Genomic DNA, 27573 nt, shown 5'->3' on the forward strand with positions numbered 1-27573 from the left:
ACCATCCTGCATATCAGATATTTACATTATGATTCATAACAGTAGCAACATTACAGTTATGAAGTAGCAACGAAAATAATTTTATGGTTAGGGTCACCACAACATGAGGAACTGTATTTAAAGGGCCAGAAGGTTGAGAACCACTGATTTAGAGCAAGGGGTGGGGAATGTCCATATCAGGCCCATGAAATCACTGGGTCTGGCCCTGCTGAGGCATTAGGGGTGAGTTAATTAAGTGAATGACCAAATACAGCAGCTAATGTTTAAGCTGATAATGTTGTATGGCCTGAGAATGATGTTATAAATATCCGCATGGCCCTGGGCAGAAGAAAGGCTCCCCACCCTGCCTTAGAGCCTTTCCGAGAACAGGGGGTGAAGAGGAGAGAGGAGGAAGACAGGAGGGAAAAGGCACCGGAAGGTCCCAGTGAGCGGGCACAGGGTGGCAGGGGAGGGGGAGGGGGAGGAGGAGGGGGAGCAGGTTGCTGCGCAGGACCCGCCTCCTTCACGAAGCCTTATCTTATATCCTGGAGGGCAAAGGCCTGAGTTAGGACAAGAAGGATGAGTTTTATGCAGTCCTGTCCCCAGGTGTCCGGGGTAGACAGAGCTGACAGATCAGGGCGACAGGATATTGTCCTGCTGGCGGGACCTGGGAGAGTCCCGGTGACCTCACGGTCCTGTGTGCTCCCCGTCAACACCATTCAGACGTTCTGAGCACTAACCGTGCAGGCACCAGGCTGGGGAGGAGCTGGGGCTCCCAGCGTTCACGCTGTCCTCGGGGGCTGCCAGGCTGCCGGGAGCCTGGCTAACCCCTTCCCACCTCAGCCTTAGTACCTGCTTCCAAGTCCATTCCTCCTGCAGACGTGCTGGGAGGAAGGGGCTGTGTCCGTCCGAGTCTGCCTGTCCCCCAGGCCCTGAGCCCAGTGGACGCTCACTAAGTGCTGATGAATGAAGATTCACTCAAAGTAGCTGTTAGAACTATGATCGGTCACATGGCCCGTGGCTGAGTTAAAAAATGAGTGTGTGAGTGTGAGTGCACGCGGGTTCTTGGTACACCAAGGGAGGCCTAAGTAAATGTATGTGCGTGGAAAACTCCTGAAGGACTGCACAGCATGTGCTGCTGGTCAATTCTTAAAACTCTATAACAACAGAGCTTCAAAAAATCGCAATCAGAATTACAAAACATCACGAAGAATTAGAACTACCCATGATCAGGACCCAGGGGAATCCCTACTCAGCCACAGTAGGGACCAGCGCACACTGTACAGAATAGGACGTGGGGTGGGCAACTCGCTCAAAGCAGCTGTTAGAACTATGATCGGTCACATGGCCTGTGGCTGAGTTAAAAAATGAGTGTGTGAGTGTGTGAGTGTGTGAGTGTGTGAGTGAGTGTGTGAGTGTGAGTGCATGCGGGCTCTCGGTACACCCAGGGAGGCCTAAGTAAATGTATGCGCGTGGAAAACTCCTGAAGGACTGCACAGCATGTCCCCATCCAGGGGAATCCCTACTCAGCCATAGTAGGGACCAGTGCACACTGTACAGAATAGGACGTGGGGTGGGCAGCTCCCACTGTCAGTGACAATTTTCTGCTAAACAGCTGCTAATGCAAAGAGGCAAGTGTGCAGAGTAAACACCTAAATAAATGTCTGGAGCAAACCCAGAAGAGGGGGCATGAGACACCACAAGGTCCGGAGATGGGGCGGATGATCAGCTCAACACCGGGTTTCCCAGTTCTGCAGCGGGGCTGCTCTGAGACACCCTGTCTTCCTAAAATGGCTTTTTCATAAGCTGTTTGAGTAGGCTCTATTCCTATAGCAAGACAGCCCCTGCACGTCCACATCCCCAAACTGCACTGCCCCGTACCCGGCCAACGCCGGCCCCCAGGCCATGAGACCCGCGTGTGTCTGGGATGTTCCGTGAACAAGCTGAACCGTGGCTTCTTCACATACCCCGGAGGGGCTTCCATACCCTCGGCGTGGAGATCGCACGCTCAGCTGCCCGGAAGCTTCTCTCCCAGGAAGTGGCGTTGCCCACCCAGGCGTCACCTTTCTGACTTGTTTCCTGAGAAACAGCATTTATGAACTTCAATCGCTCTGCACTGCTGATCCATATTTAGAAGGCTTTCCAGTAAAAGGTGTGACTTCCCGTTTAGGAACCAAGCTCAGAATCCCTAAGAGTGTTGCTTTTCACAAGACGGAGGAAAGCTGTCAGAGAGAGCTGGGGTTATTTTGGGAAATAGAAATAATAATCATTTCTCTGAGGGATGGCCGCTGAGGCTCTTCCAACTGCTGGGTCCTGGGGAAGGCCAGCCAGCTCCCCAGGTGCAAAGGGCCCCAGCGGCTCCCCAGGCACAGAGGAGAGCCCTTATCATGGGCCGACACCGCAAAAAGTGTACAGAAATGCTGGGCAAAAGAAGCTATTCCCAAACATCGAGGAATGGCATTCCGGATAGAATGGGGAAGAAATAGGCACATTTGGAGCTGAATGAAATAAAATCCATGGGAATTGCATGAGCAAAGAGGCCTGAAAGCCTCCTTAAGGAGCAGGTGGAAAGCTACAGAGCAGCCTCCCAGGTGGGCTTCAGAGCCCATCAGCGCCACCTAGGGGACTGGGAGAGCAGGGCGTGGGGGCCAGCCCTGAGTTTCTGCTTCTCAGCTCTGGGAGGCCTGAGCACCTGCCTTGCTAACGAGTTCCCAGGTGATGTTGATGCTGCTGTCTGGGAACCCCACTTTGAGAACCAGAGGCCTAGAGGAAGACAAGGAAGGGCAGAATTCTCTGCAACAGTTCACCCTTCCTCCAGGTGTTAAGGGTGGAGCCCTTAAAAAAAAAAGTTTGTTTAAAGGCACAACAATGAAAACAGCCCACACATTCCTCTGACTTCAAAGCACCCACTGCTTATGCCATTTCCTCCAAGCAGGTGTTGCTGCTGGAAACCACAGTGACTATTTAAGTTGGCCCGAGAGACCCAAAAAAAGAAGAGTGAACCTAACAGGGCAGATGTTCTGAGAGCAAAGAAGAGGTTCCCCCGGAACCACAAACACTCAGGTTGCCATGGAGGCCTCTCGGGGGTTCCACCCCAGCTCAAAAGCCCGCCAGCTGAGACGACGTTGCATTCGCACACCTGGGGATGAGAATCCACTCTCGGTGTACGAGGCTTGAGCCAGCCGGGCGGGGACGTGGTGAACAAAAGCACCGTGTGCTCCCTGACCCTTTCTGCTCCGTCCCCAAGGCTCTGCCCCGCTGTCCTCCTGCTACCCTTTTCTGTCGTGTCCCCACTCCCACCAACACTTATCGTATTTATAGTCCAGCAGCAGGAAGCAAGTGAAGTGAGGCCGGAAGGAGGCAGGCAGGGAGGGGGTCTCTTAGACTCCCAGCCTGGCGCACTCCTCCTCTGAAGCAGAGATCACGTGACCCAGAAGCCCTGGTGCTCCTCACACCACGTAGAAACGTTTGCTCAGGGCCCTTTCAGCTTCTGGCTTGTGCATCTCAGCCCTGGAAGAGACCCCAGGACTCAAGGCCACTTCTGTAGAGGAGCAGAGGCAGATGGGATGCTACGCTGGGGAAGGGAAAGCAAGAGAGAACACCCTCTATTTCAGAGAAATTGTTCTCATCCTCCTCACAAAAGTAGTACAGATCCTGGAGAAGCCAGTGGGAGACACACAGGAGCAAGAGAGAAAACAAAAGTCCTCCCTAACCCCCGGGCTCAGAAACCACCATCCGGCCAAGCAGCTCCCCCGCCCACACCTGAATGCCAAGGAAAAGTAGAAAGAGCCTGGAGAAGCCAGTGGGAGACACACAGGAGCAAGAGAAAACAAAAGTCCTCCCTAACCCCCGGGCTCAGAAACCACCATCCGGCCAAGCAGCTCCCCCGCCCACACTGAATGCCAAGGTGGATCACGGAGCAGAGAAGCAGAGGGCACCCCAGCCAGCGGCAATCGGGGACAGAGACCAGTGGTGGCAGGGAGTGCGGCCCTGTCTGCATGGCCACTACGGTCTGGCCCTCGGGGAGAGACAGGGCTTGAAAGGGCTTTCAAAGCCGGCCCAGTGCCCTCTTTTAGAGACGGGGAATCACAGAGGGAGGGACTTATTGAAGCACAGAGAGGGGGTGTCACCTCCAGCCACGTCCTCTTGGGGACCTGCCAGGAGCCGCACAGGAGGACCTGCCAGCCACCTGCTAGGTGGGCCTCTCTTCTGAAGCTTGGATGAAAGCTCGGCACTTCCTCTGGGAACCACCGGAGCCTGGGACCCAGGCAGCTGTGTTAAGGCAGAGCCCACCCCCCGTTCACAGAGACGCTGACAAGCTGAAGGCAGGCACCTTCCCTGCTGCTGCTGCTGCCTGACCCTCGGACCAGGTGCCACAGGTGCAAGTGACAGACTGTGCCTCTGCGGGGCAGCTAGGGGAACACACACACGTGCCTGGCTTGGCAGCGTCCAAAGAACCACGAGCGGCGTGCTGGGCCGGGGCGCGGAAGTGCACTGGTTTTCAGGGGCTGCCCCCAAATACCGCAAACTAAAGCCATCGTGTCACCGTTCTGGAAGCCGGGAGTCTGAGATGCGGGTGTTAGCAGGTGGTTCCTCCTGAGGATGTGAGGGAGCATCTGTTCCAGTCCTCTCTCTCCTGGCCCTCAGGGGCCTTGGCCAGTCCTTGGCTCGTAGCCATTCTCCCGTGTCCTCACACTGTCTTCCCTCTGTGGCCAATTCCCTATGGTCAGGGCCCCACCTATGGCCAGGCCCGTCCGCCCTGCTCCGGCACGACCTCATCTTAACTTCATCTGCAAAGGCCCTTCATCCAAGGTCACATTCACAGGGACTGGGGGTCAGGACTTGGACATCTTTGGCGGGAGGAGTGCATGGTTCATCCCATACCAGGAAGCAAAAGGCTGGATCTGGCCGGGGGCGTTAGGAGGCCGGGATGGACGTCGAGCTAACACATGGAGTTCATTTGGGGGCAGGAAAGTCTAGATAAACAAAAGGCAGACGGATTGAGGGCTTCAGCTGCAGAAGGTTTGGGTCCGTGGCAGGGCCCAGAGGGGCACCAAGGAGACCGACATCAGGGACCGAAGGCATCCAGGGGCCAGATGGCATCCTGGCAGAGCACACGTGTACAGACAGGCTGCTTGTGAAAATGATGAAAATGTTCTGTACCAGCTGGAACTTTGCTCCCACCTTCCACGCCAAGAGCCACCAGTCACCAAGCCTTCCACTAGGTCCCCACAAGGGCCACTAAGGGCTAATGCCAGGGTGGGGAGCAGGACCCCTCCAGTCCACTCCCCTGATGGACACTTAATAACATCCTCCCCTCTTCCAGGTAAGGGAGCTATTTCTTCTCAGGCTGAGGATGCCTTTGGGCACACAGCGAGGCAGCTCCCACGGCTGGCAAGAGGGCAGGAGCTGCATTATTAAGCTGTCCAAGGAGGGCAGGACCCTGCAGGGTGGGGTCTCTGTGCCCCATGCACAGCCCAGCACCCAGCGACCAGGGAGAGGCTCCCAGTAAACAGGCATCTTGCATGACTAACGCCTCACCCCGTTCTCCTCCTCCCACGCCTCTTGGATGAGTGCTGCCTTCTCTGGAATCCAACTGGGACCGAAATAACAAAGGAGCTGCTCCCGCTCCCTGCTCCTCCCTCCATAATAAAGATCTCGTCGTCAGGAGAGCGCGCCAGCGTTACACACGGAGGCAAACTCCCACACAGGGGCGAAGGGCACGTTGGTGTTATGACTCCTGGCTGCATAGGAAAGAAAACTGCCTGCAGCCCACAAGGAAAGCCCCACCTGGCACTCCCTCTCTGCTTCGGGGAGCTCTCCGCTCTGCAGCCCTGCAGCCCTTGGCATTGTTTGCCCACCACCCCTGCGCGAAGCCATCCATGTACATAAGTAGAGCTGGCGCTTTGAGCAAACACTTGTTGCTTGATAATCAAGTCACAAGTCCCCTGCCCACTCACTCATCAGAATATAACCTACAGCCCATCTAGGTTAGGAGTTCCACTGACTCCAAGGGACCTAACCCTTTAAACAGCTACACTGGCTATATCTGCCCAGATGCCCTTCCCTGCCCACCCTAACCTCCTGCCGTAGCCACATGTTCCCATGGCTCCTGCCCCCGCAACACGCACACAGGCCTTATACAAGCCCCTGGAGGCTTGTATAAATTTCCTGCATTTCCAAGCTCCGGGAATGAGGCAGCGTGAGGGCTGAGTTTGAAGGTCCTTCTCTTGAAGTTGATGTTGCAGATCTGTGGACCAACGTTAGCCACTTCTCCTTGGACCCTTCATTCTCTTACCTGGTCCCATGATCTCCGATTTTCAGGTGCATTTATAAAATATCTTTCTGACTATGTGCCTCACACCAATTCTCCCCTGCAATACTTGGTGCACATCCATGAGGCTCTGTCTGAACACAGGTCAAAGTCAATGCCCTCAAGAACTGGACATGTAAAATGAATGCATGAATATAAGAAAAATCAGGGTAGTGGCGACCCTCTCAGCTCCACTCAGGTGTGTTCAGGGGTGTTGGTGGGTCCAGGGTGGCCACACCTCATGATTTTTCAAGAGAAGACAAGTGTTCAGGCATCTGTGAAAAACCTCCCAATATTCCAGTGTTGGCAACTGATTGAACATCGTGAAGCACTGTGTGCAGAGCATAAGGTGCTTCTGCGGACAGCCTGTGGCCTCAAGACCACCAACCACGGGACATCCGCTATACGTATTCTTTGCAGGACAGCCCACCAGGACCTGGCGGTCCTGACTCTGCCCTGACCGTCACCACTGCCACCACACACAGAGGCACCATAATGCCACTTCCCCAGAATCCAGTCATCGGAGACCAGCACTGCTTACAAAGAGTGCAAACCAAGCGAACGTCATTCTGAAGGGCACCCAACTCACAGTCATCCTATACTGTGTTCGGCTTTTAACTAAGAATACTGGTCGATCTATTTATTTATTTATTTATTTTTTAATATATTTTATTGATTTTTTACAGAGAGGAAGAGAGAGAGACAGAGAGACAGAAACATCGACGAGAGAGAAACATCGATCAGCCGCCTCCTGCACATCCCCCACTGGGGATATGCCCGCAACCCAGGTACATGCCCTTGACCAGAATCGAACCCGGGACCCTTCAGTCCGCAGGCCGACGCTCTATCCACTGAGCCAAACTGGTTTCGGCAGGTCGATCTAATGACTCGCAGAGATCCTGCCACTTGAAACAAGTGAGCTACGGGTTGTGCAGTGGGAGGGAAGGTGAGAACACAGAGACTGTCCGCTGGCACACACTTCCCAACCAAGTGGAGGTGAAATCTCCGGGGAGAGAAAGGTGGGAGAAGAATGATCACTCCCCATCGAGGCTGGATGGTCTCAGTGGACGCTGAGTGGCTCGAAGGCAGGATGGTGTTCATTTTGTCCCCATGTCAGAGTGCTACGCAGAGTAGGAACATAAAATTAGCATGAGCCCCAACCTCTCTGACTTACCCTCAGCCAGAAACAAAGTTGAAACCAGAGTCCACAGGTGTTTTTTTGTGTGTGTTTTTAAAATTTTTAAATAAAAATATTTTTATTGATTTCAGAGAGGAAGGGAGAGGGAGAGAGAGACAGACACATCAATGATGAGAGAGAATCATTGATCGGCTGCCTCCAGCACACCCCACACTGGGAATTGAGCCTGCAACCTGGGCATGTGCCCTGACGGGGAATCGAACCTTGACCTCCTGGTTCACAGGTTGATGCTCAACCACTGACCCCCCACCTGCTGGGCCACGGGTGTTTTTAAAATAGCAAAAATGCTGAGGTTTATAAAAAGAACTATTGATTCAGAAGCTTTGAAATTATAAAACCTGCCATACATTCAATTATACAGGTAGGAATAAAGACTAGAAACTACAGTCGCCTTTCCAATCTACGGGTTCGCATCAACCACGGAGCACAAATTTTTCTACTACCAATAAATCAACAAACAACAAGTGATGGCAAGGATGTGGAGAAAAAGGAGTCCTAGCACAGTGCTGGTGAGAATGCAGACTGGTGCAGCCACTATGGAAAACGGCGTGGAGTTTCCTAAAAACATTAAAAATGGAACTGCCGGGCCCAGCTGGTGTGGCTCAGTGGTTGAGCATTGACCTGTGAACCAGGAGGTCAAGGTTCAACTCCCCGTCAGGGCACATGCCCAGGCTGCAGGCTCAATTCCCAGTGTGGGGCGTGCTGGAGGCAGCCGATCAGTGATTCCCTCCCATCATTGATGTTTCTATCTCTCTCTCCCTCTCCCTTCTTCTTTAAAATCAATAAAAATATATTAAAAATAAAAGCACACAATACAGTGACTTTTGGTATATTTCACAATTCATACAACTATCACCACTATATAATTTTAGAACATTCTTATTCCCTCAAAAAGAAACCTCCTACCTCTTAGCAGTCACTCTTATTCACCCCTTCCCCAGTCCCTGGAAACTAATCTACTTTCTGAGTCTACGGATTTGCCTATTCTAGGCATTTCACATAAAGGGAAGCGTACAATATGTGGCTTTGTGTCTAGCTTCTTTCACTTAGCACGATGTTTCCAAGGTCCGTCCGTGCTGTAGCATGTGTTAGAGCTTCATTCCGTTCTATGGCTGAGGTCCTGTTGCCGGGATGGTCCACATTTTGTTTTCCAGTCAACGGCTGATGGACACTTACGCTGTTTATGGCCATTATGATTAATGCTGCCGTGAGCATTCATATATAGGTTTGTTTTGTGTGTTTTCTTAAAATATATTTTGTTGATTTTTCACAGAGAGGAAGGGAGAGGGATAGAGAGGTAGAAACATCGATGAGAGAGAAACATCAACAGCTGCTGGGGATGTGCCCGCAACCAAGGTACATGCCCTTGACCGGAATCGAACCTGGGACCCTTCAGTCTGCAGGCCGACGCTCTATCCAGTGAGCCAAACCGGTCAGGGCTCATATATAGGTTTTGTGTGCATGGATGTTTTCAGTTCTCTCGGGTATATATCTAGGAGTGGAACTGCTGGGTCCCATTCCACATTCTTTTTGTTTCACTTCATATCTAAGCCATTTGCTGCTTATCAGTGACTCCACCCACCGGACAATGAGGAAAGTTCAAAAGCAGTCATTTTCAAAGTAACAGCTTTTTAGAATACAGCCAACGATAAAATACTTTGCTGTCTTTGTCTTTTGACTTTTATGGATCCTCAACTTCCTGGCAGTGAGAGCGACTCTCTAACCCACTTGGCATTTGCCAAGATTCCAAGAGATTATCGGTCTTAAAAACTGGTGAGAAACGGGGGGTGTGTTGTGCACTCAAGCGTTAACTTCACACTACAAATCAAAGTGGAATCTCTGGGAGAAAACACAAGACCCAAACAGAAGAGATTAATAGTAAGCTGTAAGGTCTAACAGCTTTCCACTCAGAGTCCATTAGAGAAAAAAATCAAGCCAAAATAAGCAAAGTTCATGACTGCACGCACACGCACACACACGCACACGCACACACTTCAATCAACCAAACCTGCCAAGTGAAAGCATCTTTTTAGTCTCACGTTTGTGCAACACAGATGGACAGAAGAAACTAAATCGATGTTTTTTGGGCGTAGACGTTTCTCATGGCAACTTTTATTAATGGAATTATCAGGGCTGCTCCATCCTGGGAGCTAGGAAAGTATCCAATTATTTGTAACAAAGAAAAGCTCCAAGAATGCTTTTAAAAGTGCTCTATGGGAAACTGATCCAGAAACTCACATTAGCTCCTGGTGTAATAAACTTAAATGGGAATCTACTCATTTAATGAAAAATTAAAACAAGAAATCAAGAAAACAACCAACTATTTGGCAAACAAACCCCAAAGCTAAAATCCTGGCTTAATCCTCCAAACTTGCACTCACAAACATAATAAAACATTTACACATATGGATTCTTTGTCAAAAGAGCTTAAAAACAATTCCCAGCTCTCCTGGGTTCCAGCTGATACTCTAACAGGATAGTTAAGTTTCCCTTAAAAATAAGTGTTACTTCAGACAATTTTTCTACTAATCTATGGACTCAGCTCCCCTGCTGCTAAGTAAGTCACCACCCCCCGCCCCGCCCCCCAATGCCCATCCTCCTAAATGATGAGGCCAACATATCAAACATTAGAAGACTGGGGGCCCAGGCATATCCTGGCATATGAATGGCCAGGTGACTTAGTCTTTACCAGACGGAGGACTCCATTTCCTCCTGTGTAAAAAGAACGATTCTATTTGTTAGACCAGGAGTCCCCAAACTTTTTCTTTCAAGAGACAGAGAGTAAATATTTTTGGCTTTGCGAGTCACGTGGTTTCAACTCTGCCATCGTCATGCCAGGACAACCTTAAACCATGTGTAAACGCAAGAACACGGTGTGTTCCAACAAAAATGCATTTATAAAAATAAGCTACAGGCTGCCCTTGGCCCAAGGGCTATACCCTGCCAACTCCTCTGTTCGATGATTAAAAGTCATTGGCAGCTGGACCCCCATGAGCTATCAATTCATGGAGGTCTGACAGGGGAGAGGGGTGTACACCACCGCGCGCAGTTCTACAGGCGTCTCTGCATGAGGACACGGGCATTGGGCCTCCCTATGCTCACCACCCGCCTCCTCCTGTTTTGGTTGATACCTCACCCGCGCCCCACTGACCTTCACCATGACCTTGGATAAAACATCACTATGTGGGGGTGGAGTCAGGCTTTCTGAGAGTTTGCTGGGGGTCAGGTGGGACAATCCAAAAGCGTGAGGAAAGAGATCTGCAAGGGGAGAGCTTGGCCAGTGGGAAATAGGAGATGAGGGGGGGGGTGAGCAGATTGAACACCCCTGCTCTCCCTGGACTCTCACCCTTTCCGAGAGGGAGTGCACTGGCGGAGGGACCCGCTGGGGCTCTGCAGTTCACTAGCCACACCCACCAGTGCTCGGGCATCTCCCTTCATCTCCTCTCTCACTGGCTCTTACTGCTCAGGGCGCACACCTCCGAAATGAGACATTAACGCTTAATTTTTGCCTCAGGCTCTGCTCTCTAGAGAAAGAGAACTATGACTTACCCCTCAAATAACCTTCTTTCTTCAGAAATGAAAGGCCCAGATAAAATAAATACAACCACTGGATTTGAAGTGCACAAAGACTAATAGGAAAGAGGTAAAATCGTGATTCATAGATTAATAAACAAAACTAACCTTGGCCTTCATTACTGGCCTGTAATGTCCAAATGGTAAAATATATCCTAAACAATGTCTAGCAGCATCTCTCCAAAAAGAAAACCTGAACAGCTACAACCATATCACTGTTGAGTGATTACATGTGCGTATCTGGCCTTCCAATTATGAATGGAACAAATAACGTTCTACTACATCTCTTGACAAGGGATCATCTGTTGTGCAAATAGTAGTCCCCCTGCCCCACCCCAACACCAGTTCAGGTCCCTGGACAGGACAGCCTACTGATAACAGCTCACTATCTAAGAACTAAACACAATCCCAAGTTTTTGGCCATTGAGTCAACTTTTGGTGAGAACTGAAGCAGTTTCTGAAACAGTGGAGGACAAGCAATGTCCTGAGGGCCGAACCCCTACCCAGGGTTTTGGCCTGAGCTCAGGGCCGCCCTGTATGACGACACGCTCTGGAGAGCCACAGCATGGAGCAACAGGGGGCACAGGGACTTCCCAAAGTCTCATAAAAAGCATGCGTGATGGCCTTACTGAAAACAAGAACGTTATTACGTTAACGTACCCACTGGAACTTCCTGTTAGCCACCTGGCCCAACACTATCTGCTAAATAGCCTATGCCTTCCCCAGTGATTTAACTAGCCCCCCACTGTGAATCTGATCCGTATTTCAGCCTGTCTGCCTGTCTGTCTGTCTGACTGCCCCTGGCTGACAGCCGTCGCTCCCTTGCCTTTCCTGCCATCGCCCTCTCCTGGATTTCGCACGTCTGACAATTTTGCAGTCTCCGCGACCCTGCCTTCCGGTCTGCTCTGCAGGGCTCTCCCCTGGGGCTGCCTTGGGTGACCTGCGATCCCATGATGTCACTTCTCAGATGCTGAAATGCAAATTCTGGGTGGCCACCTGCGGTTGTGCAGGTTGGTCACTGTACCGCAGCGTCAGGCCAAGCGGGATGTAGGGGTGAAATCCATTCTGCTCTCTGCTTGCCAAGCGGTGCACCCACAGAGTCCCCAGGTCCCCACCACTGGCCCAGATGTCCCCTGAGTCACAGACCCATCCATCCAAACATATGCTCGCCATCTCTCCCGAATGTCCCCCAAGGAACATGCTCTATGTGGATTCACCTTCTTTCTCCTAAACCCGCTCCCCTGCCCTGCCCGCCCCTCCACCCTCCCACCGCCCCCCTATCCCCGGTCCCATCCCCTGTCCTCATTGCATGGTTATGGCGCACGAGGCAGAAGACTCGGAGGCGTCCGAGCGCTCTCCGTGCCCTGACTTGGAGCATCCCCCCTGACAGATCCCCCCTCCTCCTCTCCGGCCAGCGGTGCACACGGAGCTGACCTCATTACTTCTCTTCTCATTTAGTCTGTCAGGCTCTGTGCTCGCTGTCTTAAACCCTTCCCTCGGCTGCACAAGCCGTCTTCCCACGATGTCCTGATCCTGTTACACACGGCTCTGGATCCTACCACAGTCTCCACTGCCCACAGGGCCAAGTCCCAAGGCCTCCAAGGGCCTCAGGGGGTCTTTCATGGCTCAGACCCCTAAGCCCCTCTCTCACTTCTCTGCTCCTTCCCAAACACATCAGCCTCTCCTTGCGGCCTTGCCTTTGTGCATGCAGAGACCTCAGCATGGATCCCCGACTCCAGCGCCCCCTCCTGGAAGGCTTGATTGATACCCAGAGGAAGTTGACAGCTCCCTTCCCTGAGCCCTAGATTCCCATGTGAACACCCACAGCGCCTGTTGGTGTCTGTGTGTCTGACGCCATGAGAACTGCGATCTGTGAAGGCGGAGACGGCCTCTCTTTGGATTTTGTATCCCCTCAGCCCAGACAAGCGCCGTGACAATCCTGCCCATAAAGTCCCAAGTGGACTGGAAAGAAGCGGATTCGCCAGAGCCTGGCAATACAGATGTAAACTGGGCTTTAAACTCCTATCTGCATGCGGTACCAAAACGGGGACCGACGCCTATTGTGCCCAAGCAGCCTCTGCGAAAGAACTGATTAGGGATTAGGGGAGACGGAGTACTTGGGAAAGATGAGAAGAGAGGAATGGCCGGGCGGCTTAGAGTGGGGTCCTGGTGGCATCTGCCTCCTGGGCAGTGGTGCTTGCCTGAGTCAGGGCAGAAAGCTGGATACAGCGGGCCCAGCTCGAGGTGACAAGTGTCAGGAGGTCAGATAACGCAAGTGTGAGAAGAGCAAGCAGCTATTCTAATAGGTCCCTTTCTGCAGAAAGGCAGGCAGATCCAGCAACTTAAACAGCAGCCCAACAGCCAAACAAAACTACCTAAGAGAGGGTCCAGAGGACCAGAGAGGCAGGCCTCCCATCCCCTTAGGCCAGTGGTTCTCAACCTTCGTAACGCTGCGACCCTTTAATAGAGTTCCTCATGTTGGGGGGACCCCCAACCATAAAATTATTTTTGTTGCTACTTCCTAACTGTAATTTTGCTACTGTTATGAATCGTCATGTAAATATCTGATACGCAGGATGTATTTTCATTATTACGAATTGAACATAATTAAAGCATAGTGATTAATCACAAAAACAATATGTAATTATGTATGTGTTTTCCGATGGTCTTAGGCGACCCTTGTGAAAGGGTCATTCGACCCCCCAGAGGGGTCGCGACCCACAGGTTGAGAACCACTGCCTTAGATAAGGAGCAGAGTCCTTAACATGATGTTCACGGTCTATAGACAATCCCCCCAAACATGACTAACTCTTTGCTATCAGGAGGGCATTTCCATTGGCAGCCCTTTCCTCATCCTCCCCATCTGAGCTGAAGGGTACCTCCTCCTCCAGGAAGCCTTCCCTGATCTCCAGGGTCTCAAATGAATTTGCTCTCAAAACACCCTGGGCTTCCCCTTCAAGGTCCTGCTCAGAATGGTTATCAAATACGTATTCATTTAACTTCTGTTTCCACTATAAGAAGAAACACTTAGAGGGCAGGGACTGATTCTTATCATATCCCAGCATTCACACTATGCCTGGAGCAGATCTGAGGCCCACTGAGCGAGTGTCTGCTGAGTGAACAATTCAATCAAACATTGAAGAATGAATTAAACAATGAGTGGATAAAACTGGCCTGTGTCTAGAATGTGGGACCAGGGAGCCAGGATTACCCTGAGCACATGAGAGAAGGAAGAGGAGGGGAAGACAGGCCATTCCTACTGCAGATGACAGAGACCACAGTGGGGTGGGCAGCCAACTGGACCTGCGGCCAACCCCAGCCCACCCTGCTGTCATACAGCCTGTGGCTCCTAAACTAACATCGTCTTTCACATTTTGAAATGGTTAAAACGAAGACTATTTCAGTTTTTGAAATTCACACATCAGTGTCCATAAATAAGGCTTTATTGGAACACAGCCTCACCCCTTGGTTTCTGTACTGTCTACGGCTGCTTTAGCATGATAGTGGTAGAGCTGGGGGGCTGTGATAGAGATTATATGAGCCTCAAGGCCTAAAAGATATACTACCTTTACAGAAAAAGTTTACTGAACCCTGGCCTACAGTCTCTTGCAATCACTATATCCCAGAACTCACAGAAGTGCTGACCCGGTGGCATATGCTAACATCTGGGCCTCAGAAAAAAGCTGCCAGACACTGTTTGTTAATGTAAAATGGGACTTAAATATCCCCTTAATAAAGAAGGGCTAGTTAAACTAATGTCATACACTAGCAATGGACTACTACACAGCTATCTTTAAAAATGGGTTAGGCTAAAATGTACAAGTATAGAAAGATGTCCACAGTACACTGTCAAAGAAGTTTACAAAACAACATGGATCGTTTTTCCAATCTTTTAGAAAGACTAGCTGTACATATGTTTAGATAGAAGGTGAGAAAATATGAATATCTGGAAGAATATGTGATAAATAGGGAACTGGACCAGGGATTTAAATTTTTTATTTTAAATACTTTTGCACTCACTGCAGTTTTTGCTGAGAATACATTTTTCTCTAATTTTATTGATTTCAGAGAGGAAGGGAGAGGGAGAGAGAGATAGAAACATCAATGATGAGAGAGAATCATCGATCGGCTAACTCCTGCATGCCTCCTGCTGGGGATCGAGCCCACAACCAGGCATGTGCCCTTGACCGGAATCGAACCTGGGACCCTTCAGTCCATAGGCCAACGCTCTATCCACTGAGCCAACCCGGTTAGGGCTGCTATTCTCTAATTCAAAACACACACGCAAAGGCTGATTTTAGGACGCCCTTCCCTCCACCCCCTCCCCCCAGATCCCAATGCTTGATGATCTCAGGGTCATATGGTCCGGTTTCTGCATTTTGGGGAGCTGCCCAAAACACACTTTCCTCTGACACTTCAAAGTCTGATAACTGCCAAGCTGCTCATGTCTGCTTTGAGGAAGCGTAAGATTAGAATGGTCAGAATTAGTCCTACTTCCCTTTTCCTAGAAACCCTGGTTACCTACTCAACCAGAACACCCCTCCCGAGCCCACGGAGGGCCAGGGTGCCCGGGGGCGTGACCACACTGTCAGCGGCCAGCCGCCTTCTCTGCTGCTCCCTCTCACCACGGCTGGCTCTCCTGCCACCGGGACCCTCTGAGTGGATCTCAGTCAGCAGCCCTACGGGTGGTCCTGGGGGTGGGAAGAGGCGGCTGTCAGCCGAGGGAAGAGAGAAGCCAAGACTGAGCCCCCCGTAGGTTTCAGGTTCTGCCTTGGCACACACGTCTATGATTCCTACCAAGCCTAACTCTCCATTTCTAACCTTTGTTCCCCTGTGGCAGTTTCCCGGGGGCGTCATGCCAAGGGCAGAGCTGTTAGCTGGCTTTGCTTTGCCAGGCCCAGGCCCGCAGGCCTGCAACACTACTCTGCTCAGCTGGCTGGAGTAACCTGCCACTCCTCCTTTACGCTGCAGTCGGCATCCCGGGATCCTGGAGTCACTATGAAGGCCTGGGAAGTCCCTAATAGCTGGGGGCATGGAGGTGCGGTCCCACCTCCACTCGGAGATGCACACGGAACCCGCTATCTGCTAGAATAAACCATCCATATGTAGCCCCAGCATTTCCCAAGGAACATGCCAAGACTCAGGCAGTGCGATGATCCTGGTGAGAGCAGGAGGCGTGGTGGGGAAGTCAGGGGGGGCGTAGATCTTGCGATGCCTGCCTGGGAACTCCTGCGTCATTTAGTACATTCAGACCCCAAGACAGCGCACACAGCTCAAGCGCTCGCCCTGATTCAAACTAGCTGCAGACCACAACCTCTCTCCATCCCAATTAGAGGTTCCGTTCAGCAAACACGCCCGAGTGGCTGTAAGGGTCCGAGGAGGACCCTGGCCTTGAAGGGCAGGCTTCCCCATCCAGGCTCAGACCCCCGCCGCCCAGCACTGTGGGGAGAGCCATCTCTCAGGTCAGCTTCTGAAGAAAATAAAAACCAGGCGGGAGGAGAAAGCCTGGCTCTCGGAGAGACAGGGGCCCGGGGCTGGCGCAGGCCACTCCTGAGCGGGACTCACCATTGGTGGTCGTGTTGACATAGTAGCGCCGGCCCTGGGGGGACAGGTAGCTCTGCCAGCCGGGGGGCAGCACGAAGCTCTGGCTCTCCTCTCCCGGCGGAGGGGGGACCATCCCAGGCTTCTGTGGAGGAGGAAAGGAAAGGTCACACGCGTCTGGCATTTGTGCAGCCGTTTTTCAACCAGGAAGTCAGGGCAGATGAAGTCACCCTGGAACAGCTCGGCGTTGAGGATGTGTGGCCCACAGGCCCCCCTAAGGGAGGTCACAGGCCGCGCTTGTGTGAGTTTGGCGGTTGTCTGAGCGGGAGGTGTGAGGAGCGCCTGCTGCCTCAGAGCCACCGCAGGGGGGACAGGTTCCCCCCAGGACAGAGGGAAGTGCGCTCAGCTAACCCTGGGCTTTCTCCTCTGTTAGCCCCTACAAAGCCATGCTCGGGGGTGAGGCACTTTCACGGGGTGGGAGGTGCCGCTCCCCACACTCCCGTGTGGACGCTGCAGCCTGACATCTCAGGGAGCACCGAGCACAGGTGAGCACAGCCGCAGACGCAGATGAGGCCAGGGCCTGCTGGGGAAGCTACCGGAAACCATCCATGCAAGCCTCAGCAGAGCGAGCTGTGGAACCTTCTACAACACCGCCATGAATCGAAGAGCGAAGTGGGTTTTCCCCAAGTGCCCAAATCACCCTGCGAGGAGAACTGGAGTCTGAGACAACCCCGGATGCCCTTTCACCACATGCACTTATCTGCAGCTTAATTCCCGTAACCACACGCCCGGAGCTTTTCCTAAAATAATCAGAGAGCAACAGGGAGAACAGAGAGAAACTAGTAGAGACACAGAAGCTACAGCAGGTGCTTCCCGGTGGGATTATGGGCAGCTTGTCTTCCCTTCTTTTTGCTTAACTCTTCCATCTAGATTTTCTTCAGTAAACGCAAAAATAAAAGTTATCAGCTCTGGCCAGTGGTGCTCAGTGGTTAGAGCGACGGCCTGGGCACCAAAGAGTCACAGGTTCGATTCCTGGGCAAGGGCACGTACCTAAGTTGCAAGTTTGCTCCCTGCCCTTGGTCAGGGCCCATGTGGGAGGCAACCAGTCTTTCTCACATCAATGTTCCTCTCTCTCTTTCTCTCTCTCTTCCTGTCTTTCTCCCTCCCTTCCTTCCACTCTCTCTGAAAAGCAATGGAGAAAATATCCCCACGTGAGAATTAACAACAAAAAAATAAATAAAAGTTGTTAGTTAAAGAACACTTAAACCTAAGAAAAGGGCCCAAATTAGCTCACATAATTTCTGTGCCTTGCGGAGAAATAAATGGATAAAGACCATATTCTAGCCACAGCAGGATGGGAGCCATGATTTTCTCAGCGAAGCCGGACCCTGTTCAGAAATACTAAAACTAACCAGCTCCTAAATGTCACCGGCATCCCCAGCCATGTCTACGAGGCAGTTTTGGGTCACTGATGACCACGGCTTACTAGCTGGCAAGTGAGCAACACAGACACGGCTCCCAAACTGCTGAGCTTTCTGCAGACTGCAGAGCCCGCACTTCCGTTTCCTGGGGAGCCCTGCACGCCCTCGGTGGGGATCGGGGATCAGATCAATCCCCGCTGCTCCAGGGACTGCGAGTGAGCACGGCTCCCCCTGGTCCTCCCTGTCTGTTTCATTATGAAGTTTCACAGTTTAATGAAAAACCTTCCCCTGTGCCCTGAACGCTTCTGTCTCCCACACCTGTTGACCCGCAGCGCCTCTGTGGCTTCCAGACCGCCAGGTGCCAGAGGGACGGACCGCCGCCGGGCAGGCAGCCTCCTCGCCGGCACAGCATGTCCGCGGAGCCCCAGCACACACCTGGGCACGCTTACCGGGGCCTCCAGACACTGCTCGGGCCTCTCCAGGTTGGAAGATGGTCAAAATATATGCAAGACAAATAGCCTGAGGATGAGTACAGTGAGAGTGTGAGTGAGAGTGTGTGAGTGTGAGTGTGTGTGCGTGTGTGTGTGAAATACCCACAGTACAGGAGACACACATGTTGGCTCTGTGGGGTTGGGAGTAAACAGGAACAGGGAGGTCAGGGGGCTTGACCGAAGAAAGAAATGGTCTAGAACTAAATTGCTTCTGCCTGAGGCACAGCATCTAAGGGAAGACCGGACTGGGGCTTGTCGGGTAAGCTGGGAGGAAGTGGGAAATTGTGAAAGAGAATGCATTCTGCAAGGGCAGAGACTGGCACGGGCAGAACGAGACTGCAGGGACCCAGAGGGGAGAGAGAGAGAGAGAGAGAGAGAGAGAGAAAGACCCAGCAGCAAAGTGAACCCACCCTCCAGCCTGGGCTCAGTCGGACTTAGCCACTGAGCAGCCCGGGGAAATGACACACCGGCCGCCCTCCTTCGGCATCTGTGAGACGGGGGACGATGTTAGCCCAGCGTGGCACACACTGTGGAGACCGACAGTAAGAAACTCCGCGCCTGGGAAAGTGCTTGTCACCAAGAATACTCAGGAGACGGGGGTCTCCAGGGGAAGGGGGGCCGTCTGGATGCGAGTGAGACCTCTGCCTCCTGTGGCGTGAAGTTCGCCCCACCCTCCCCATCACTGCGTCTAACATGCCACCAGTAGCAGTCGCTTCCCCCAGCTTTCTGTTTCCAAGACGACCGGCTTAACACGGGCCTGCTGGGGCGGTCACCACCGCTGCTGGCTTCGGGGAAAGGGCGGGCAGCGAGAAGGACTCCCCTTAGCTGGGCTGCTGGAGTGAGCGGACCTAGCCTCTGACCCTGTGTCCCACCTGTGAGGTGACGACCCCAGCCCAAACCCACAAGAGCACGTGCTTTTCTCTTATTTACATAAATAAGTGTGAGGGCTCAGAGCTCTGGTTGACATCTGAGGACACTGATGACCAGGCGGGTGCCATATTGCCCGAGGCCTCCCCATCTGGGACATGTGGGACCCACCGCCCTGCACGCTATGGAAAGTGCCTGCCAGGGAGGCACCCCTGAAACTGAGCCAGGAAGGGCCAGGGGTGCTGAGTGGAGGGAGGAGGGCACCCAGGCCAATTTCCTAATTTGGCCAACGTGGGAAAGGTGGTCTCCACACCGCCCCGGCCCCTGGAACGGCCAGGGGTCCCCGCTCTGCCCGCCAGCTGACAGCTCTCCGCCTCCATCCCCCAAGGCCCCCAGCACTGCCTCTCCCTCTCCCAAAAGGAAGTTATCCTGTTGGCTGGATTGCAACAGCCAGGAGCCAAAAGATGTGGAGACAACCCCCCCCCCCCCCCGCGCCCAGAGAAGTGAAGCAGCGCCCAGACACCTGTACACCCTGTTCCACATTATCCGCAATCACCAAAGGGTGGAAACAAGGCAAGTGGCCATTAACCGATGAACGGATAAATGCACTGTGATGATGTAACCGCACAAACAACAACGCTCGGCCATTAAAAGGAATGAAGGGCCGATGCACGCTGCAACATGGATGGGCCCTGAAATCACGCATGGGACATGAGCTAGACGCAGCAGGCCAAGTTCTGGGATGATTCCTTTATATCAAATGTCCAGAACAGGAAAACCCATAGACAGAAAGCAGATGAGGGGTGGCCAGGGGCCGCAGGGGTGCAGAGGGGGGCAGGGTTTCCTTTTTTGTTTGATGAAAACGTTTTGGAACTAGACAGTGGCAGTGGTTGCACAAAACTGTGACTGTTCTAAATGTCACTGATGATTCAGTTTATGTGAGGTGTATTTTACCTCAATAAAAACGATTTTAGAAAGAGGTAGACGAGGCAGGAGTCGGCCTCCCAATCTGCAGGCTTTTGTGTAAGAGGCCAAACCCCCAGCCTTCCCTCCCCCCTCGTGGTGGTGGAAGCCCAGGCTCCTGGGAGGGCGGCCCCAGAGCCACCGAAAGGATACAGCGGAGCAACTACCCGATAATTAAGGTCTCTGCCAACTTACTCTTCTAATTAGTTTCCTTCCAAGTTAAAGCCTTCCCTTCCCTTCCTTAGTCCTCTGGCTTCTCCCCTTCCACTCTGTCAGCTCTTTCCCATGGGAACAGGCACGGAAAGCAGGGGTAGCGCGGGTCCTACCACAAGGAGCAGGGGCGGAGGGAGTGGAGTGGGCAGAGATGAGGATGCTTTGCTCAGCCCGGGGATGCTTAGCCCGAGTCCCAGGACGGCTCTGTGGGAGTCAGGAAATGCCGCCTTTTCCCCTGGATGGGCCGTCCCCAGGGGGCAAGGCTGGGTCTCGGCCTCCCTAGGCCCCTCACCTGGGCCCCCTTGTTCAGTGAACAGCCTGCCCAGGTACATGTGGAAACCCATCCTCTGAAAATCTGAATTAAACAGGATCTTCTGCCCCCACAATGGATGCATGTGTACGCACACACACACCCTATTTTATCAGAAGGTTTCGAGACCACGTCAGAACCCTAGTCCCATGGTTGGCAAACTGCGGCTGCAAGCCACATGCGGCTCTTTGGCCCCTTGAGTGTGGCTCTTCCTAAGCCTTAGGAAGACCCTAATTAAGTTAATAACAATGTACCTACCTATATAGTTTAAGTTTAAAAAATTTGGCTCTCAAAAGAAATTTCAATCATTATACTGTTGATATTTGGCTCTGTTGACTAATGAGTTTGCTGACCACTGCCCTAGTCTAATAGGTACTCAAGAAATGTCTGGCCAGGCCGGTGTGGTTCAGTTGATTGGCCTCACCCCAAGCACCAAGAGGTCGCCGGTTCGATTCCTGGTCGAGCTTGGGTTGTGGGCTCGATCCCCAGTAGAGGGCATGTAGGAGGCAGGCTATTGATGTTTCTATCTCTCTCTCTCTCTCCCTCTCCCTTTCCCGCTCTCTAAGATCAATAAACACACACACACACACACACACACACACACACACACACACACACACACACACACACACACACACACACACACACACACACACATACAAGTATATTTTAAAGGAAGGCCTTCACTCAGACCCCATTTCTGCCATTGGTAATGGCTTTGATCACTTGCTACATGTCTCTAAGTGAGCCAAGGACTGGGGTACTTAGCGCTAATCTTTACAACAAGCCTGGCACATACATGCCATTTTTTCCATTTTAAAATGAGAAATCCGGGATTCAGAGAATTTAATAACATGCCCCATGTTGTGCAGCTAATTAAATGATAAAACCAAACTTTAAAAATAGTAGCTTTGTTCTAGATGCTGCCATCCAGCTCCCTAAATCCAGGCTACTCCCAGTCCATCTCCCCAGAATCAACCCCATTTCTTCACCTGGCCACCTGGCATCTAGCTCCCACCCAAGAAGGATGACAACTCGGCCCTGACGCTCCTGCCGGTCGCACCTCCGAGCCTGCACGTGCCTCCCCAGGAGACCTCCAGAAATATCACCACCCACATCCGAGCAGTCACGTTCCCCGGATGCAGGCTGGCTTCCCTGTCTCATTATTTAAGTCAACATATCGAAAGAAACTGTCCTTTTAATGATGGCTACGGACTCCCCCTTGGGGGAGAGGGGGGTGAGCCTGCAAGCAAAGAGAAGTCACCCACATATGAAAAGAGATTGCCCTACAGCAGTGTTTCTCAAAGTGTGGTCCCCGGGGCCAACCGTCATTCCCTGGGGTGTGGGCTAAAGTGCAGATTCCAGAGCCCTGATCCAACCACCAAAACCTGGAGCCTCGAAAGCCACCTTTGAACACGCATCCTAGGGGAGCCTACGCTCGCTGACCTCGGAAGAGACTGGTTTGCGGCTTTAGAGGCGCAACTAAGAGAAAGCCTTGCTGCTGAAATGGAAACTGGGAGCATTGCATTTTAATAAGCACAATTTATGAAAGGGCAGTGTTTAGCTACATGGCTACTTATGCATAAAAAGAGTCCTATCCCCTAGTCCAAACCTTTCAAATAGGTTCTTTTCAGAGAGATTCCATCTTGCCCCTGCAGCCTCCCGTCTGTGCAGCCCTCACACTTAGCTCCTCACAGCCTCTGCAAGTTCAACCCGGGACGCCTGCCCCGCAGGAGGTTTCCGGGAGCACCGGATGCTTACCTCTGGCAGGTGTGAGCAAACGCTACCTGGCGATGTTAACGGGTGGTCGTCAGACACTTGATTTTGCAGCCAGATCAGACTTTTTTAAGGTCCCCCATTCCACGTCTTCTCACACCCCAAACCCAGAAGCAATAGAAGCTCTAAAGAAAGTCATACCCACTGGGCTCCACACCCCCACTCCCAGATCTATATATAACATGTCTGAAGTTGTCTGCCTAACAAGCCACTTTCTGGCAGACCCGTTGCCATGGCAATGACTGCTAATGAGCCCGGTGCCGTGATTGGCAGCGCTTGAAGGCTGCTCCATAAAGGACTCGCCAGCAAGTTCTCCCTTCCACAGCCACACGGCCAGCTGGACACCCAGAACCGGCCAGGGCAGGCTGGGTGGGCCTGGAAGGCCTCAGCCCCTGAGAACTGGTTGGTAACTAGTGACCCTGAGGGGTCCTAGACCCAGTGCCAGGAGTGGGCTCCACCGTCACTCACAGGGAGTCACCCAGTTAATGACAGGGGCTGCGAGGGAGCCGCCACAAAGACCAAGGAGAGCCAGGCCCACTCCACACCTTTCTGCTGGACACCGATTGAGGGTGGAGCGATGCCTACACAGAGCTGGGAACCGCTACCCAAGGGAAGGCCATCTCCTCAGGCTACAGGTTAAGACCAACGCATGAAGCAGGGCCGCACCTCCCACGGCGATGCGCAGCCTCAGGGTGCCTCTCCCCTGCCTCAGAGGCGAAAATCCTGTTCTCTCCAGCTCTGGAGCTTTTCCATTCAGAGGGAGCGGCTCACAGCAAATGGCTGGGGAGGAGGTAGGGCACCATGGCAATGGCGCAGTGCATCCTGGGAAGCATATCCCTGCAGGTGGTGTTACAGGCTGGTGGGGAGAGGATGGATGCTGGCAGCATCTTCATGCTTTTCGAAGGGTGAGAGATTTGGAGACCTGGCCAGAGGGAGGAGAAGTAGCCACACAACAGAGTCTCCACATAGTATACCCAGAATATTGGGTGGCTGGGTGGATGGATGGATGGATGGATGGAAGCTGGGATTGTGGTAGTAACTGGCCTTTAAACGGGTTTAAAGAAGCGATCTCACCAAACAAGTAGACAGGGAATGGCCGTCCCAGCAATGTGCGTGCCCCACTGTGAGCAAATCCCAGCTCTGGGGGGTGGAGGGGGGCTCTGACTGAATGGATATCCAACATGGAAGCCTTATGCTGTGATGTCACTGGCACCCATGACAAGAGGTGGGCATCAGTGCCATGGGAGTTTCCTCCCAGCACCCACAGCACTGCCAGCCACGGGCGTGAGGCCGAACCCCTTTGAGCCTGCACACGTGTCGAGCTCCCGGGAGTCTCAGGGAGGTCCCAGCCACCCTGCCCACCCATCTGCAAGTCCATCAACTCGGGTCTGAGCTGGGCCTGTTGTCAGGACTGGGCAGGAGAGGACACAGAACAATGCACTCTATTTTCTGATCCTAAAGAGGAATGGAGTGATCTGGTTACCCAGGAATTTTGATGAACACAATCACAGTGAAGCCCCTGCAAGGCCGGAGGAAGTCAGCCCTCCCAGGACAGCCCGCTAAGCTGCCAGACGAGGTCTGCAGAGGGGCAAGGATCCAGGAAGAGTTTGCGAACGACTCTGGGAATTGCAAGGAAGAGTTGGGCGGCTGCTCTTGGTGCAGGAGCCATTCCACGACCTGAAGTGTGTGAGGGACACACAGCAGAGGGTGGGAAGGAAGCGATCCTGTAGGAAATGGCTTCCACGCCGGCTTTACACACACTCCTGCGTGAGCGCTTAATCCTCCGACACTGGAGGAAAGAGGTTTTATTATCATTGCACCTGCCATATAGATACAAGAGAGAAGGGCCGATTACAGAGTTCCAAAGTAAACAGTGTAGAAATGAAGACCTCTGGCAGTCAGCAAACTTCTCGGACGGAACGGGCTGGGGCTTTAGCTGGTGGCATCTGCCCAGTGGGACCACACAGCATGACGGATCTGAGAGGCGCCCACCTCAGAGCCTCAGCTTTGGCCAAAGAGCAGGATCGTGCCACCAAATATCACGGTCACTCCTGCCGATGACGGGGGTTTGGAGCAGGTGCCCGAAGGCCTCATGGCTCTTTAAGGCCACTCAGGGGAAGGGGGTTCCCACAGGTGCTCCCGAAATACAAACAGTTCCAGGGGTCACCTGGGAAGCTGCGGCTGCTTCCTCACCTTGGCCTGCGAGGGCTTGGGGAACCCCAGAGAAAGGCCCTACGTTTTGCTGCATGTCTAAGGCCCGTCTGATCCTGAAGTTTTGCAGCTTGAAGGGCAAGGCGGTCCCTTCCGCCTGTTACTACTTCCGAGTGACTTTGCCCACACCTGTGATTAACAGACCTTCTACCCAATCATTCAACTTCCTCACGGCTGCCCGGGAAGCCTGGCCCCTCTCCTCCCACCCCTTCCCGGCAGATACACATCACAGGGCCCCTGGGAGCCTACCTGCTCCTCGGGCCGCAGAAGCATCGTGGAAGCCCGCAGGCCAGGGCACAGAGACCGTGTCCCCGACTCCACGCTGTGATTTAAGGCCTGTGCCTCTCTGGCCGTTTCCTCATCTGTAAAACCGGGGACGCCTGACCTCAAACACCGGCATTCCGCCACCTTCGGACCGTCTTTCGTCACAGAGACCAAAGCCACCACAGGGGAAATGGCAAGACATTTAAAGGACAAGTGCAAGCGTACAAAAGCAGCAATCACACACGCAGAAGAGGTGACCCAGAAATGACAGGAACGTAAATGTCCGTCACCCATGACTTTGTTTTATGTGACATGTTTCCCCCAAGCTCTTGGGGGCTGGCGATGGTTTTATGTAGTCAACCAAATCTGACTCAGCTGGAGGAAGAAACGCTGTCCGAGACGCCAGTGAAGACTGAACAGGAATGGAAGGCATTGAACACAGGCCCCAGCCGAGACACTGACCACGGAGGGTACAGCTCAGAGCTGCCTTGCCGCCAGCCGCTGCTCTGGCCTCTGGGGCTGAAATGTCCCTTCTGTCCCAGGAAGGAGCGGGGCTGGAGCTCGGTGCCTTCTGTCGCCCTGAGGAATCTCCAAATGCCTCCCAGACCCTCTCCACCAGTTTATGTCCCCAGAGAATGCCTTTGAAGGACATTTTGGGGTTCGGCCACCATCGGTCACCACCAATAGCAGGTCACCTCCCTAGGAAGCTCCTCGTAGCGTGAGGGCCCCTCCAGGTGACTCCTGGGCCAATTTCTTTGCAGACAGAAAGCCTGGGAACACTTGGTTGGGGGTGTACGGAGGGGAGCGGAGAAAAAGAACTACTAGTGAAGCCCTTCCCAGCCTTCCTTTCATATTAAGATGTAAAACCCCATCATGCCCTATGCCATGTTTCTGACACTTTCTAACCTGGCTACACCTCTGAAGAAAACCCTGTAAACGAGTTTATCAAACATCCCGTTTCATTCAAAACTAACTGAAGAAGGAAAGTGAAGAGGGAGCTGAAAGTTGCTAGCTCAGCTGTCATAGGCGGTAACGCGCAGAGCGGCCTGCCAGGAACTTCAAGGGCCAGTGAGCAGCTGCCGCCCACAGAAGCCCTGGGGGTAAGGGCAGGCTTCCTCTGGGGCCGGTGCCCTTTAGAAAGACGCTGAGCTCATTAGGGCACCGGGGTGGCTGATGGGGCTGCAATCCCGCTGCCCAGCTCTGCGGTCGCCTGGGGCGGGCGGAGGGCACCAAGGAAAACCAGGGCACACGTCTTCTCAGCCAGACACACGCATGCCCGTGCGCCAGGTGATGCCAGCCAGGATTTCTGACTGCAGACCCGGCCCCAGTGAGACCTAGCTGGTTCTGAGCCACGCACACCAGAGGGAGACTGAGGCTGATGCTGGAACAGTTTCCCCAAGTCAGTACCATCCCTTCCAACCCAACTCAGCCGCACCTTTGGGCCTCTGCCGCGGGTGGGCTTAGACGTGGTGAGCACGAGGCCTTGCTCCCAAGCTCGGGACCCCTCGCTCTGTGACCCGCACACGACTGCAAGGGCTGGGCTGGGCTTTCTTGCTGTCAGATCTTGAGCAACCCACCCCATTTCTGCGGCTTGGCCTCAATTTCCTCATCTTGAAAATACAGAAGTTGGACCAGATGGTCTCCAGGCAAAGTCACAATCAGGGGTAGACACGGGATTCAGAGGCATCAGCCTGTCCCTGGAGCACTGCCCAGGCCCGAACGCCTGGGACCTGCCTCCCCGCCCGGGTGCCGGGCTTCCACCGCTCACCGTGGTCCACCACGCGCCCTGCACCCCGATCACAGTCCTCTTACGCGTGGGCACAGTGCCGACCGCCCACACCCAAACCCACACACCTCCGAGTCTGCCTGACCCACTCTGCCAGGAGCCTTGCCCCGGGCCCTCCCCGCTCCCTGAATGTTCCTAGTGTCCATCTTCTCTGTGAATTCCTCTTCCCACACGCCCCCAAAGCCCCCCAGGTCCTGGCTGATCGGTCTGGGGCCTTTACTGCCATCTTTCAGGTGTGTCCCCGCGTGAGCAGCCTTGGAGCTGATTATAAATGCAGAGTCCCAGGCCCTGCCCTGGGGACGACTTAGATGTGCCCTGACCGCTGGCTGGGAAGCTGTGCTGTGAACTTTCTAGGAGGTGAACTGCGCCCATCAGTGGCTGTGCCTGGTTGACGAGCACCGTCACCTTCTCTGGCACCGGTTCGGGCCCCATCAGAAGCCGAGTGGGGAAGAGTGTTCCGGAGGGAGGTGTGGACATGGACGAGCCTTCCCATGGAAACTGAACCTCTCCAGCTGCCAGAGCCTCAGGGCGGTGCTCACGGAGATCTAGGCTGATGAGAGGGCCCACTTCCCAAAGAAGGTGGTGGCTACCTTCCAGGAGCAGGAAGGTCTACCCGAGTCTCAGGACAGCATCCATTATTTCCATTATGGCCACTGCCGCCACCATC

The 27573-nt window shown here is 53.2% G+C and overlaps 1 protein-coding gene across 4 annotated transcripts in view; it reads right to left on the reverse strand.

The window, feature by feature from the left end:
• Positions 1–27573, reverse strand: part of GAS7 (growth arrest specific 7) — a 133764-nt gene that overhangs the window by 67250 nt on the left and 38941 nt on the right. For 3 of the 4 annotated variants that reach the window (XM_006761684.2, XM_015562594.1, XM_015562592.1), the window contains exon 2: positions 16629–16749. In XM_006761684.2, the coding sequence (XP_006761747.1) occupies positions 16629–16740 (112 nt within the window). In that variant the 5' untranslated portion in view covers positions 16741–16749. Of the gene's footprint in view, positions 1–16628; positions 16750–22630; positions 22798–27573 lie in introns of those variants that run through there. The other variant, XM_006761683.2, reaches the window with a different exon arrangement.

The sequence above is a fragment of the Myotis davidii genome, unplaced genomic scaffold, assembly GCF_000327345.1.
Source record: "Myotis davidii unplaced genomic scaffold, ASM32734v1 scaffold37, whole genome shotgun sequence".
Lineage (NCBI taxonomy): Eukaryota > Metazoa > Chordata > Mammalia > Chiroptera > Vespertilionidae > Myotis > Myotis davidii.